Source organism: Nesoenas mayeri, assembly GCF_963082525.1.
Source record: "Nesoenas mayeri genome assembly, chromosome: 11".
NCBI lineage: Eukaryota > Metazoa > Chordata > Aves > Columbiformes > Columbidae > Nesoenas > Nesoenas mayeri.
In genome coordinates, this window is record NC_137563.1 from 4422519 (window position 1) to 4436586 (window position 14068).

The window sequence follows — 14068 nt, forward strand, 5'->3', positions numbered from 1 at the left end:
GGAGGCATCAGCTGTGTGCCAGGCTCCAATGTTTTTGTAGTGTCTGATTTGCCACAGTCCAAAGAATATCCTGCTTATTTTATGACTGAGGTAGGGTGTTTGATTCGGCTCGCAGCGAGCCCAGGCTCATTGCAGTGTTCTTTTAACTGGCACTCAGGTTGGAAATGCTGAGCGCCACGAGGGCCAAGAGGATCCGACTCCTCTGATTCAGTGCTGACTAACACGCTGCCGGAAAAACGCTGCTCGGAGGATAATCTCAGGAATTTTCCTTCAAAGGTTCTCAAGCGTCTTTCCCAAATATTAGACATAAACAGTGGCATGCTTGGTTTTACTATTAAATATAAGAGGAGGAAGAGATAGTCACTCTTTTTATCAATGTCTCTGGCTGGAGAGGACTTGGAGCAGTTATCTCCTGCCAGCCAGGCGGTTCGTCAGCTCCGCGCTCGGAGCCGCTGGGGATGCAGCAACACACATCACGCTTGAACCGGCGCCACGTGGCTGAGTCCAGCTCTGATGTAACCAGCTATGTCAACAAATCTCCCTGCAGATTCGGGCACTCTGGGAGCACACAGCCCATACAAGTGTCCTCCTAAAAGTCTATCATCTCCAACATTTCTCAAATGCCATCTGTGATTCCTCTCTCGGGTGAGAAAAGCTTTTTCATCTAGCCATTAAAAGCTGCCTGGCAATGGCTAGTGGGACTCATATCCCTGGATCTGGCAAGGCAGACTTTCTGAAATTATTCCCAGCTGCTGTATCTTTCCAAAAAGTGAACAATAGCATCAGACAATGCTAAAAGTAGACGCAGGAAACCATTAGTCCTCAGCTGGCTGCTACCGCAGGTGTCAGCAGCGGTACTGTACTAGAAAGCACACTGGACGGACAGGAATCCTGATCCACTGCCCTCCCTGCTGTTTTAATGCTGGAGGTAACACAGAGGAAACAATCCCAAGTGCAAAATGGCAAAGAAATGCTCTGAGGAAGCTGGATTGTCACAGGCATCATGATGGGGTCGCACAGACACCCCAAATCCTGGGCAATGGCGCAGAGCTCTCCACAGCAGCAGAGTCAGTCATTCAGAAACACACACCAGGCTCCAACCTCGACTCGCCACCTTGCGTGACTCTGAGCCCACCACTCAGGCCTGGCACCAAAATATTAAAAAAGTAACTCCCAATATTGAGTAAAATGCTTTTTAAGACAGGCTTGACACACTTTGGAGCATGTACCCTCAGTATCTGCTGAAGATGAGGCTCCTTGCTGGCATGTCAAGCGAGGCATAACAGCTGCATTAACCATCCTTTACAAACATGACAAGAGTGGAAGAAAAGCAGCAGCTATCTGATATTCCCTGAAAAAGATGTCAAACAGGAGCAAGAAACCTGCCTACAACCTGATGGCTGCTGCTGCCCAGCAAGAGAGGCCACAGATCTGCATGGGGGCAAAGCTGGGATTTGGAGCCATCTTCAGAGAAGAGCAGGGAAAGCTCACATGGAAAAGGTGCCTTCTAGCCTGGCAAAGAGTGAACTGTCAGCAGATGTTAGATTGCACAGGTTCTTGAGAGGACCTATGAGTAAAAGCTTTATTCCCCAGGAACCATCTCTGCAAGGTGAGATGCTCCAGGAGACCCTCATGTTCCAGGTACCCAAACCTGGACTCTCCCACTGCCACAGCTGATGCTGAGGCTTTAGTGGTTTGAGGGCAGGTCTGAAGCCTTGCTGCATTTTTCATCATTCATACGCAAACAAGCCAACAGCAATTTGGAAGCTGATTCCTGAGAGAGAGAGGAGCTGTTTAATTAGCACCTCTGTTACCTTCTCGCTTTCATTGCACAGCAGTAGCTGTTCTCTTACCCCACTTGGGGAATTTTGCATTTTTGCCCCAGCTGAGAAGATGGATTTGAGGAGCACATTTGCCTTTCTGACTGCAGGATATGCCAGCTCTTGCCACAGTGACATTCCTGTGCAGGGGAAGCCTTTGCACACCCAGCCACGAGCACAGTTAAAGCCTTCAGACCGCTCAACAAATAAACAAACACATTTCTAGGGATCCCTAATGAAGATGTTTTCCCAGTCCCAGCACATGACAGCAGCATAGCTGCCTCTGCTCTTCATCTTGATCTTGTGCTTGCCACCCAGCCATTAGCTGCTCTTTTTTACTGGCAAAGAGCAGAGGATTACATTCAGGAATAGACTTTACTTCTCAATGAAAGCAAAACTGGGGTCAAAATCAGTACTCTGACTGTTTTCTTAATGAACCTTGGTTTCCTATAAATTTATCTGATCTATTTCCCTAGAAGGAAGAAGGTTCTGCTCATGTGTTCTGTATATAAACATCACTTCAAGTTTCTTGATTCCTGGTGTTCATAAGAACAGATTCTGAACAAGAAACAGAAGTTAGAGGAAATTTTTACAATGAATAAATTAAAGGAAAATAAAGTGTTTGCAAACTTGTTGTAACATTGGAAAACTATTTTGAGACAGAAATAAAAGTGGAAAAAAGAGTTGGTTTAAAGCCATGCACTTTTTTTTTGCCTTTTTTTTTTTTTTTCCTATAGTAATTTTCCTTTGCAACTGCTTATAGACCTTGAAAAGGGAAGGAAGCAATTTTTGGCTCAGCTAAAACAAAATCATTTGCAATTCATATCACTCCACCCATCCCAGGCTGACTGCCTCCCAGTTTCACATGCTTTCGAAGTGCTCAGCATTTCACTGAATGAAACCATCATCCACCGCATCAAGTTTTCAAAGCATCAAAGGAGTGAGCAAACCGAACCCTGTTTTTGGAGGTTCAGAGTGCACTGACCTTGCTGTGCCTGCTGACAGTAACTCAGGGTATAGCCAAACTCATGCTGTCAGTGAGTGCCAGAGCTCCTGTGTTCCCACTGCAGAAATGCTCTGAGGATAAGCAGGGCGGGATGTATGTCCTGAATGCATTAGGAGTGCTGAACATGCCTGGGTTAGCCACAGGTCCACGTGGACACACATGGTCCATGCGAACTCCAGCATATGGCTGGAGATCCTCCTGCTCAGGAAATCCCCATCAGGAACACGACAACTTCACACAGATGCAATGCCCACACGACACTTACCCCCGCAGCTTCACACACACAGACCTCTGGTGCACGCCAGGTGAGCAGCAGCCTCTGAAAACATCATCTCGAATGTCCCAAGGGTCCACAGTGGAACTGCAGCCTCTGCAGAGCTTCTCTGCTTTTGTGAAGCCTTTTTTTCCTCCCAAGGTAAGGAAAGTGTGTGCAGCGGCTGAAGAGGATCACAGCATCCTGAATCCTCTTCAAACTGCTGCTTTTAACTACCCAAATAACTGCATCAGGATGTAAATATTTTTCTTTTTGCTTTTGTGGTACTTTACTGTTTGCATCTGGCTTGCCACGGCTCCACGCCTTCCTCTCCAGGACATTTGCCATTTGCTCTCCTTCTAGGGCGGGAGGAATAGAGATTTTTCAGAGGTTTAGGCACATTCCTCTCCTTCCTTCACCAGGCTCTTCTTTTGCCAATTGTTTAGTCTCAGCCTGGGGTTAGAGCTCTGCAAAGTTTTATTGGGATCCAGGGTCTGGACCTGTCACAGATTATCAAATAAATCTCCAAGAAGCTAAAAACGGGCTCTGTCAGTAGCTGTTCCAATGTTAGACTTACGCTCCCAAGCCAAAAACATCTTGCTTTTTTTCCCCTGCACAGCCTCAGAAATCAAAACAACTAGGTACTAACAGGAGTTCAAAGGGACTTCAGGGTGCTCCTCAGAGGGTCAGTCGCAGCCGCTTGGGCTCTTGCACCGCTCCTCATCTCCACCGAGAACATCGGTGTCCATCGCTCCCCACAGGGGCCAGCTCAGACCCACGATGTCCTGTGCACCATTCTATCTTACGTTACTGAGCAGCATCAGTGATTTCTTCACACTTTCTAGCAAGCCAGAATGTCTCCCCTGGCCAAAACTGACTCCCACCTCCACTACCTGGTATGCGGAGGGAGCCACAGTCCCCTCCTCTGCCTGTAGACCTTTCAGGTGTCCTCTCACCCCAGGTCCAAGGACCACCACGTACCAGGTGGTACGTGTCTGGTGGAGACAAGTGTCCCAGCCCAGTTCAGTCCCTGCCCAGAGGCACAATATCAGCTGGCTGGTGTGCGGATGCCAGAGCGACTAACTCACCAGGGAGCAAAAGTCTGGCCAACAAAACACTAACCTTTCCCTGTAGCAACTTGTTTGGCCATTTCCGAGAATTTCAAAGAAAAGACAGGACATAAGTAACAAAGCCTTCACCTACCTGTTTGCGCAACCCGTGTGACAAAGACATGGATAGTCTGAAATCACCTGTCCCCTCCCTGCTCTCACCAAGTAACACCATGTTCACATCAAAAAGAGTCTGTCATCATTTTAGGGTAACTTTGTACTTAAACTGTAGCCAGTGAGGTCATCAGTTGTTTCTCGGTTTGCATACAAAGCTCCATTTTTGTCTTTACTTCAAAAAGCAGCAGCATAAACAAAAATTCAAAGAGAATTAACCACTAATACTGACAGTATTTCAGTCCTCAATGGGAGCAGAAAATCAATATGAGCATTGTCTGAAAGGAATGTAAGACTTTACACAGCACATACTTTATCCTGAGATTTATTCCTGTAGGTCTTTAATTAATTGTTCACATCAGTTGGACAAACATAATTTCACCAGTCATTAGCTAGAGACAGAAACACATTTATAACTCCCTGTTGCACTCTATATATTCAGTTTGATTAGAAGATATTATTGTAAGATCACTGCATGCTTACTTGCACATGTTACTGAGTTCACCTAAGATGCCACAGCAGATGGACACTTAGATATTCAAAAGCAGACATGAATGGAGGGGAAACAGGACTGAATGGAGAATTCCCTACCTCTGCTGAAGTTCATCTCTTTCTCTGGTGTTGCTAAAGTTTCCACGCCGAATTTCATTTATTTCCAGTCCTTGTGATATCAGAGAGCAGGCTTTTTCCTTTAAAACTTACCTTTTGATACCAATTCGTAGATACGTTGAGACACTTCTCCTTGCAATGGGCAACCCACAGGCTTTTCCTGCCCTGCACAGCACTGCGTGAAAAATAAAGCTCCACCACAGTGGGTAAAATGAGGATATATTTATTAGTTATAAAATATACAAGTGAACACCATCGGTTTGGTACAATCCCGTAAAAACAAGAGGAGGTTGTGGTGGCAGCAGTGGGCTTTGCCTGGCTGGAGTAGCCCCCATGATGCTAATCCAGGGGTGCCCCAGCCTCTGCAGACATGTGCTCCCAGGGCTTCTGAGAAGAAGAGAATTTTACCGATTCATCAGCATTTGCTGGACATTGATATTCTTTCAGCTTCAAGGGAACATAATGCTGTAGAGAAGCAGCTTTCTGATAACCAGCATGATTAAGGATTTTAATCCAGGAGGGTCTGGCTTGTCCTTTATAGCCAAGCATGGCAAAACTCCCTGAAAAACAGACACAAAGAGAGTGACCCTCTGGATGGGTCAGTTCACTTACTAGCAGCACAGCACCAACTCCCTCCACATATCATGGAAACTTCTTAGCCCTTCTTTTTTTTTTCCTTGGATTAAAATAACAGAACATTTAAGAGAGTAAAAGGGCGATGGAAGAGGGAACGAGCCTTGCTGAAGCCGTAACCTCACTGCATCCCAGATCTGCAGGTATTTCAATAAGCTAAGACAAGTTCCCAGATGTCAGTTAGCTGGACTATTGGTTTACTCTTTATCTTTAAGCATTGGTACTTTTTCATATTTGACTACATGAAAATGGTTAGGTACTTCGAATCCTTCTTTTATTAGTTTACATCACTTTCTTCCTGTTATGCCTGAACTATTATTCCCCATGCCGACTCTGCTCTGGTCCTCCGCTGTCACAAAGTACAAAGGCATTATGTATTCTTCCATTTTAATAATAATGTCTTGTGTTTATATTATGCTTTTCATTGCAAAGACTCCCAAGGCTATTTGCAGCTGGTTGGATCGAGACTATTCCTGTAAACACTTCTAATTTAAATAAGATTTTGCAAAAACCAGGCAACAAGACTCTAAATCCTGATCCCACTGAGGTTAAGGGGACGGGGGGTTTTTTTGCATTATCCCTGGCAAAAACAACATGTACTCGGGAGAAATGCTCCAGCCTGCCCTGAAACGCAGCCTCCCAGTGTGGACAGGTTCTGTGTGCGATCACTTTTGGAGCTGTGAAGTCGCATAGTGCGCATACCTGAATCAGCGGGAGAAAGCTCATGAAGCAGAACATAATTACCCAGACTGGAAATCAGGACAGACACGGTGATGAAAAATCTTGCCCTTAGGAAAAGCAAAACGGGGGTGGCAAGTGATGGGCAAGAAGCGGCTCGGTCCCATGGCCAGACAGCAGCATCCCACTGAAATGGCAGGGGAAGGAGATGACCACCAACCAGTGTGTCCCCAGGACAGCGGTGGCCGTGGTTGCTGCATTTTGTGCCCCAGGAGCAGTTGGAGCTGAAGGTTGAACTGAGCTCCCAAAATGACCTGGAAATGCTGCACCCAAGTGAGCAGCACAGGTGGTTCAGGGAACAAAGTTGGACAAAACAAACAAAAAAAAGATTGCTTTTTAATCAAAAAATTCCTTTCAAAAGTATTCAGGGCTTTGATGAAAGAATGAAGCAATGAAGTTTCGGGATGAAAAACAAAAAAAAAACCCTCAAATTTTTGCTTTTAAAAGGATGAAAGAAAAAACAGCTTCTCTGGAATCAAACAGGCACCGAAGTGAAATCATTCTCTCTGCTGTAAAGACTATGCTGTCCTTCCCTGGAAGGGTCATAGCAATGAGTTTTGAAACTTGAACTAGAAATTGATATAAATTTCAATATAGCAGTAGGGGAAAAAATCCCCAAGCTCCCAAGAAAAAGAAGAGGCTGCAAGTACAGCCAGTTCTACAGCTGATCTCTGCTTGAGAGGTTGCAAATGAAATCTGAATCAAGCTGGTTGTTTTCCTGATTTCTTTATCACTCCAATTATTCATTCAAAGCTGGACTCAAGCATGGATTACCTGCACCAATGATACCAATGGATTTCTTGCAGCAATCCAAGGTAAAACTGTAACAAGAACTTCCAAAAACTGGTGATTTCACCTTCCTTCCCTCAAAAAAGCAAATAGCATCTATTTCACTTCAGGCTATTTTCTTTTTGATCAACCTTTCAGTTTATGACTGTTTTTCCTTGCCAATAAGTTGCATTTTAGAAATGTAATCTGTATCTGTATTTTTTTTGTTTGGTTGGCCTTTTTGGTTAGAAATTCGAGTTCCCTTTAGGGTGAAAATTTGCAGCATGCAGCTTCTCACTGGCAAAGTAGGGTCAAAACCCCAAAATATCCCTTGTACTTCTCACCGCCCTTGAGCCAAGAGGTTTCAACTAGGTTATACTGTAATATTGTGGTGGGAAATATATTAATAAATGCTATATCAGTATGTGTACATTTTTGGTAGGGAAACACACCAGTAATTCTTAAGCAAAACAAACATGGTAAAAGAAATATTTACCTTCCTTGTGGAAGACAATAGGCTTTGCTGAACCTAACCTGGTAAAAACAGACATTTCAGAGCTCCCCACCTCCTCTGCAATATCTCTAGAGCACACAAGAACAAGTGATCTGAAAAGAAGGACAGTAATTACTGCATAACTGCAAAATATTACTTTCATCAAGACTCTGCAAGATATTTAAGCATCTAATTCAGAAAAGTACTTAAGAGCTTGTTTAACCTTAAGAACACACTTAACTCACCTTGATTTCAATCACACATAAGCTTTAATAAGTTTAAGCCTCTGTTTAAATGTTCCTAAATTAAACCTGTGCTTCACATGGAAGCAAAACAAGCACAAATGCCTGTTTGCAAGCGCATCTCTCATGTGATTGTGACATTCGGATGCAGAAGAAATTGAGTTGCTGTACAGTCCTGAGACTCTGAAACCATCTATCTGCTGGGTTTGATTTTCAATCAAGCCTCAGTCTGGCTTTGGCCCTCACAGATGTGCTTTTAGTCCCCAGTGGATTGAACCTGCAATTAATTGCAGGTTGCACAACTGGTTGCATTTAGCTGAATGCCTTGACTTGCAAAATACACATCTTAGTAGAAAATCAGACTGAATGTACAGGCGTCGCATGGATATATGTCACTTCATGCACGTTTTGTATGTGTACATACTCATGTGCATAAATACAGATGTAATAACTCAGGAGTGTTCAAATCTTTGGTCATGAACTGCTTGGAAATATCTTGGACTGAAAGTCTGTTTTCTGGTTATTTGACCTGCTTCTGCCAGCAGCCAAGAATTTATCTATAAATCTCTGTTGTTCCGTGTTTATGTGGCGACACATAAAACCACAAGGAATGTGAGACAGACACAAACAGAGATGATCCAGACCATTGCCAGGACACATGCAAGGTAACAGAGCCCGCAGGCAGGCAGGTCTATTCGTTGGTTCACCCCAGAAAAGTCCTGTTGGAAAATCTGGCACACCTATGATTTTCATTTGTCACAAGAGGCAAAAACAATCAGTAAGAGTAAACAGAAACCAGCTCATTTCAGAAATGGAAAACTGAATCATCGGCTGCCAGGAAATTGCTGGACACCAGGGTAGGTACACAGTGTTGCAAATGTCATTGCAAGAACCTTATCTACTCCATGCTGGAAAATGAATGGTTAATTTAGAAGGAATTGCCAGTTTTCCAGAGAAGCTGTCTCTGTCTGCTCTAATCTGTGCAATCCTGGGAGAGAGACACTGCTTCTCTTATTATCTGCGTGATATCTGGGATTTGCACATATTTAATCTGTGCCAGATTTCTTCAGAGCACAGGTTGGGTTATGAAAGTAGGTCATTTTCCTTTCTTTTTCTATCAGCCACGAGTTGCTACATGAAGCAGTTTGCTTACCTCTCTTTTATAAATGTTTGAACATAATCGGTTATTGCATTGGCGGCGTTTTCACCAGTAACCGTGGCAAAGTGCCGCCTGCTCACAACTGCTCCTGAACACACATCCAGCACCATGAAGAATATCCCACGGCTATTGAACAGGAAAACTGTGTCATTTATCTGCAACAAAAACCAAGGAGGTTTTATGGAGGCAGGCTGGAGGACTTCAGACTCTGATCCTGCTTTTCCGTAAGAAGAGAGTGACAAGCAAGGAAAATACCAAGCTTTTAAACCCTATAATTTAAAATGTATAATAAGTGCAGATGAAGTGACATAATTTATAGATGGTCAGTGGCAGGAGGAAGCAAAACCCTTAGTTCCCAATGGCACTGATAAACCCAGTGGGGTACAAAACCATAAGAATGAGGTCATCAGCATCTTTTGTATATTAGGAAGATACATTTGGGAAGCCAAGAATCTTGGGAATAAAATGCTTAGTTCAGTCTTAAAACAGTTGCTTTCCATGTAGGGGAAATTACTGTCACTTGGCGAAGCAGATTTGACCACAGAACAAGGGAGAGGTGCTGAGACAGCAGATGGGGGAATAGAAGCGACATATGGACTTTTTTTGTTTTCCCTGGAAATGTAAATATCAAAACCAAAATATTCCTTCTTAGTAAGGCTGCCCCGGTGTCTCAAAGGAGTTGTAGCACAAGTGGCTCCTACTCCCTTTCCTATAGCAAGGGCTTCTTCCCCAGGCTACACCTCTCAGGACGTGTCACGATATTCGCTTTTAGAAAGACAATGGTTCTCTGAGGTGCCTGGCACTGGCGCATCTCCCCAGCATCCCCGGAGACAGACACAACCTCCACTTCACCGCGGGTGAGGATGCTGTCTCCACTAACACCTGCTTGCTAATGGGTTTGAATAAATTTTTCATGATGCAGCCGGTGCACGTGGCAAGAAATCTTGGCTGCTCTGGCTCCTTAAGGATGCTGTGGCAGCTTTGCTTGGCATTTGTTAGCATTAATTATAACTCAGTAGCATACAGGCACGTAAGGCTGGACAGTACCCTTGCAAGTGTGATTCAAGTCACCTTCACCCTCTAGACAGACATATAAGGCACATGTAGGGGCAACCTGACAGCTCTAAACCCCATCAGCAGTGAAATATATCTATTTTTATCTTTTAGTGCAATGCCAGCAGAGAAAATCCGAAAAACAAACTTGTTTTTGTCCCCACATCCTTTATAAACAATGAGTCCTGGTGTGCTTTCCTTAGTCTACTTTAGAGTGGTGGTGTTAATTCTTCTTCCTAAGGGCTCAAATCCTCATCTGAATAGAATACGAACTCCCAGTGACATTAATGGAGTTAATTGTAAGGGAGAACAATACACTCGCCTCTTCCAGGGGAACTTCCCATTTCCTTTTGCCAAGGCTCAGCAAGATTTTGCAGTAACTATCCTTAGAGATAAAGCTTCCCCTGTTTCAAATCCCCATTTCAAATGCAGTAAAACACAACATACCTTAATGAACGCAGATGTCAAGTGGTTTTGTATGTCCGCCCTGTTGAGAGACTGGATCTGGATTCTTATGTACTCGAACGAGGGTGTGCTAGTGATAGCAATCTGCAATTACACCAGAGACAGAAACTTAAAAAATGCCTTGCTAAGTGGTTTCCATCAACAAAATGACACCAGGTACCAATGTTCATATATATGATCTCAAAAGTTTATAAATTCTTTTTTTCAAACTGTGATCCTGGTTCACAAGTAAGTGCTTATTATTAAGATACCATTTATCAAAGGATTGTGGCAACGCTGGTTGGAAGGGACCTCTGATGGTCACTCTGCCACTAAGTAAGTTTAAAAGTTGAATATGAATTTCATATATTTTGTCTGGCTACAAACTCAAGTGCAGATTTATATAAGCCTGAAACAATTCTACAGGATTTAGAGTGGGGTGAATTTACAGTAAATGAGAAGAGAACTTGGCTCTAATTTTCCAGTTATTCCTATTAACCAGAATTACTTCCCAGTTTGAAATTCAGAAGCCATGTCATACTTTGGAATTCAAAGCTAATCCCATCTGAGCCCTCTTAAGAGTCCTTTTTTTTTTCTTGTTTAAAAGAAAGAAATGGAGAAAAAAGGTGCCGTGAATATGCATTCACCTGCTTCCACTTGGGTATTTTTTTTCTGGCTATCTTTGAAGCATAGTACAAAAAGTTGCAGAAATTCAGAGCAAAACCCTTCCCTCTACACAGGTTACGTGATGCTGTGCACATTCGCAGGTGGGAATTCCCTGTGGCTTTTTTGACCTCAGGTGGATGCGCATTCACGGCATCACCTCAGACACTGTTTCGGGCAGTGGGTACCTGCGGAGCCCCGCACGCCCGGCACGGCCCCGCCGGGCGCTGGGACACGGGGCGCTGAGCAGCCGCTGGCCTCTGCGGGAAAGGGTTTGGGTCACAGCTCCAGGAGTCCCCTGAGTACATATGCGCCATGATTTTAATACGTTCACAGCCTTGCTGAGAGCAGTAACTGTGTCCTTTCCGAGCTTCATGGGCTTGCAGGTGAACAAACAGGTACCTACAAATGAGAGCGAATAGAGGGATCAGAACCACCATGCGGTTTAGAGGAAAAAGCTGAGTAGAAGCGGGGTCTGCGCTTGCTAAATTGCATTATCCCTGCCATTTCCCAACAACACAAACCAGCCCTGTCTTAGACCAGCGTAATGCAGCACAGCCATGGCAAAATGGGTCCTGCAAGGATGTAGGTTGAGCTCCCCTCGCATCCTGCCGTGACAAGACCTGCAGCACTTTTAGCCCATACACCCCAGCCATCTGCCTTCCCCAGGCAAGCACCGTGTGGGGCAGACACCCCCCAGCCCCAGGCACCCCATGCTGACTCCAGGCATGGTGGCATCCCACCAGACAAAGAGCAACAGCAGCGCTCAGGCCACGATGCAGAAGGGGACAGGTTTGCCTGGAAATATCAGCATCCCCTCTTGGGCTCTTCGCATCGCCCGGTCCTGGCCCGCAGGCAGAGCTTAGCCCAAGGCACGCGTGACAACAGCTCCAAGGCAGCCAGGTCTTCTGGCCTATGGAGTTCATATTTTTTGCTGCCTGTTCTAAGTATGTTTTCAATTGTGTCCGTTCTGCAGTTCAGGCCGAGGAAATTATATAAACAGCTCACTTCAGCTCCAGGATCAAAAAGATACTTGAGCTTTAAAGGGATTTTTCTTTCTCTTTCTTTTTAAGCTAAATATTTGTTTCTATTTGTCTGGAAGAAAGAATGAGTAAGCTTGGTTCTTGTCCAAGGATCCAGCATGTGGGGTTAAAAAAAGAAGGAGAAATGTCCCACTCATTATGAAATAAAGTCTAAAAAACAACAACAGGAAAATAAAAAAGCCAATCCCCTCGCTTCTGTGCTCTGAAAGGCTAAAAAAAAATCACTGCTGAATTAAACAGAAAACCAAAAGGCTGACACTGCCAGAATTAAGTTAGGTTAGACCCATCAATCTGCATCTACTGGGTCCAGATGGCTGCTGGCAACCTATGGCTCTTCCTCCAGAGACCCACATGTGTAACCATTTTCCCCACTATTCAGTAGTAAACAACCTGTTTACAGAATTCGGGCTTTAAAAAGAAAGAAAAAAAAAAGAAAAAAAGAAAAAAAAAGAAAAAAGAAATGGAGGATTAGCAAATTGTTATTTCACAATTCCTATGATGAGAGAGACCTGGCCATCAAGGAGCCTGGTTAGCGGGGCAGGCATTCCGGGATTCGATTGCTCATGTGTTATGGTTGAATGAATAAATATATCCCATCTTATTTTCAAATCTGGCATTTGTGGATTGATTCCTGAAGTAGCTACTTAGTCAGGTGAAGCATCATGGGATCCATGGTTAGACCACAAAACACTTTTTTCCTCCCTAACTATTTTAGCTGACTGAGAAACAAAGTTTTGCAATGTTTTTTTTTTAACCAAAGGTATCCTAGAGTCTTATAAAGGTAGTGCAAAATCTCCAGGACTCTCTTCATGCCCTCAAAATAAGAGATGTACTATGGTGCTCTTCTGTTTTTTTCATGAGATTTAACTTTTAGAATGTGATGGTTTTAGAAATCTCTCATCATGGGAATATGAAGAAGTTGAAACTTCCCAAACTATCTCAGTGTTGAAGTTGCCACAGTCACGAGAGGACTCCTTCTCACAGCCCTTTGGGTGCAATGGATTTAAACAAATATTTATGTTGCACCCACACCTGCAGTGATCTGAGCAGCAGCGATGCCTCAAGGGAGCTAAATCCAGGTAAGAAGTCAGCAATTTTCATAACAGGATTGCAAATCACTGCTTGGTGATAAAGAAATAGACCTACTCCAGATACCCCAGCCTACAAAGGATTTTGACCTGAAATAAGTGAAAAGATCATACAAGATGGGTGAGCCTCAATTTTTAACTTTGAGAAAGGCAAAGGAGATGCTGAGGCTGGTAAGAGAAAGACCCCGAGGGTTTTCTTTGAGGTACCCTCGGGGGCAACACAGGGCTCACCCCGATGCTCTGTCGAAGTAGAAGAGCCGCTGGCCGGTCCCATTGAGAACGCTGGCCCAGGAAGGAGCAGCGAGGTAGTGTCTTACGCTGTGCACCATGCCTGTCCCCCGCTGGTAGACATCTGCCACCACCTGGAACACAGCATCCCGGGGATAGCAGAGGGCAACGTGCAGCCAGTCTCCTCTGTCGGCAAAAAGGAGAGGCAGGGGAAAGAGAGAAAACGCACTTAAGGGCCTGAGTACAGGGGAGATGGTCTCCAGCCAAGAGTACAGTCTTCAGGGGAAAACAGAAGAATGTCCTTTGAGGTTCTATTCCTCCTTTAGAAAAACACAGCAAATCCTCAAAGCCAAAGAAAATCACTTTTTTTTTTTGCTTTGTCTGGAAACAATGGCTGCTTATTACAAAGGTCTGATCCAGGGACCCCGGCTGACCTTGGAGGACTTTGAGTCAGGTGCCAGGGTGGCTTAAACCCAGAAATTTTTCTCTTCCTTGCCCTGTAAGGCTGAGGTACAACCGGTCACATACACTCTCACATCTCCCAAGGCAGCCGGGGCTTGTTTTAGTTCATCTGGAGCTGCAGCAGGAGAGGGAACCGGCATCCA

At 44.4% G+C, this 14068-nt stretch overlaps 1 protein-coding gene across 1 annotated transcript in view; it reads right to left on the reverse strand.

Moving 5' to 3' along the window:
* Positions 1 to 5250: 5250 nt before the first annotated feature.
* LOC308044471 (cell surface hyaluronidase CEMIP2-like) overlaps positions 5251 to 14068 on the reverse strand; it is a gene marked incomplete at both ends in the record, with an annotated part of 52622 nt that continues 43804 nt past the window's right edge. Inside the window, 6 exons of the mRNA XM_080351204.1 lie at positions 5251 to 5471; positions 7547 to 7656; positions 8939 to 9099; positions 10445 to 10546; positions 11293 to 11506; positions 13467 to 13649. Of these exons, the coding sequence (XP_080207330.1) occupies positions 5251 to 5471; positions 7547 to 7656; positions 8939 to 9099; positions 10445 to 10546; positions 11293 to 11506; positions 13467 to 13649 (991 nt within the window). The remainder of the gene's footprint in view (positions 5472 to 7546; positions 7657 to 8938; positions 9100 to 10444; positions 10547 to 11292; positions 11507 to 13466; positions 13650 to 14068) is intronic.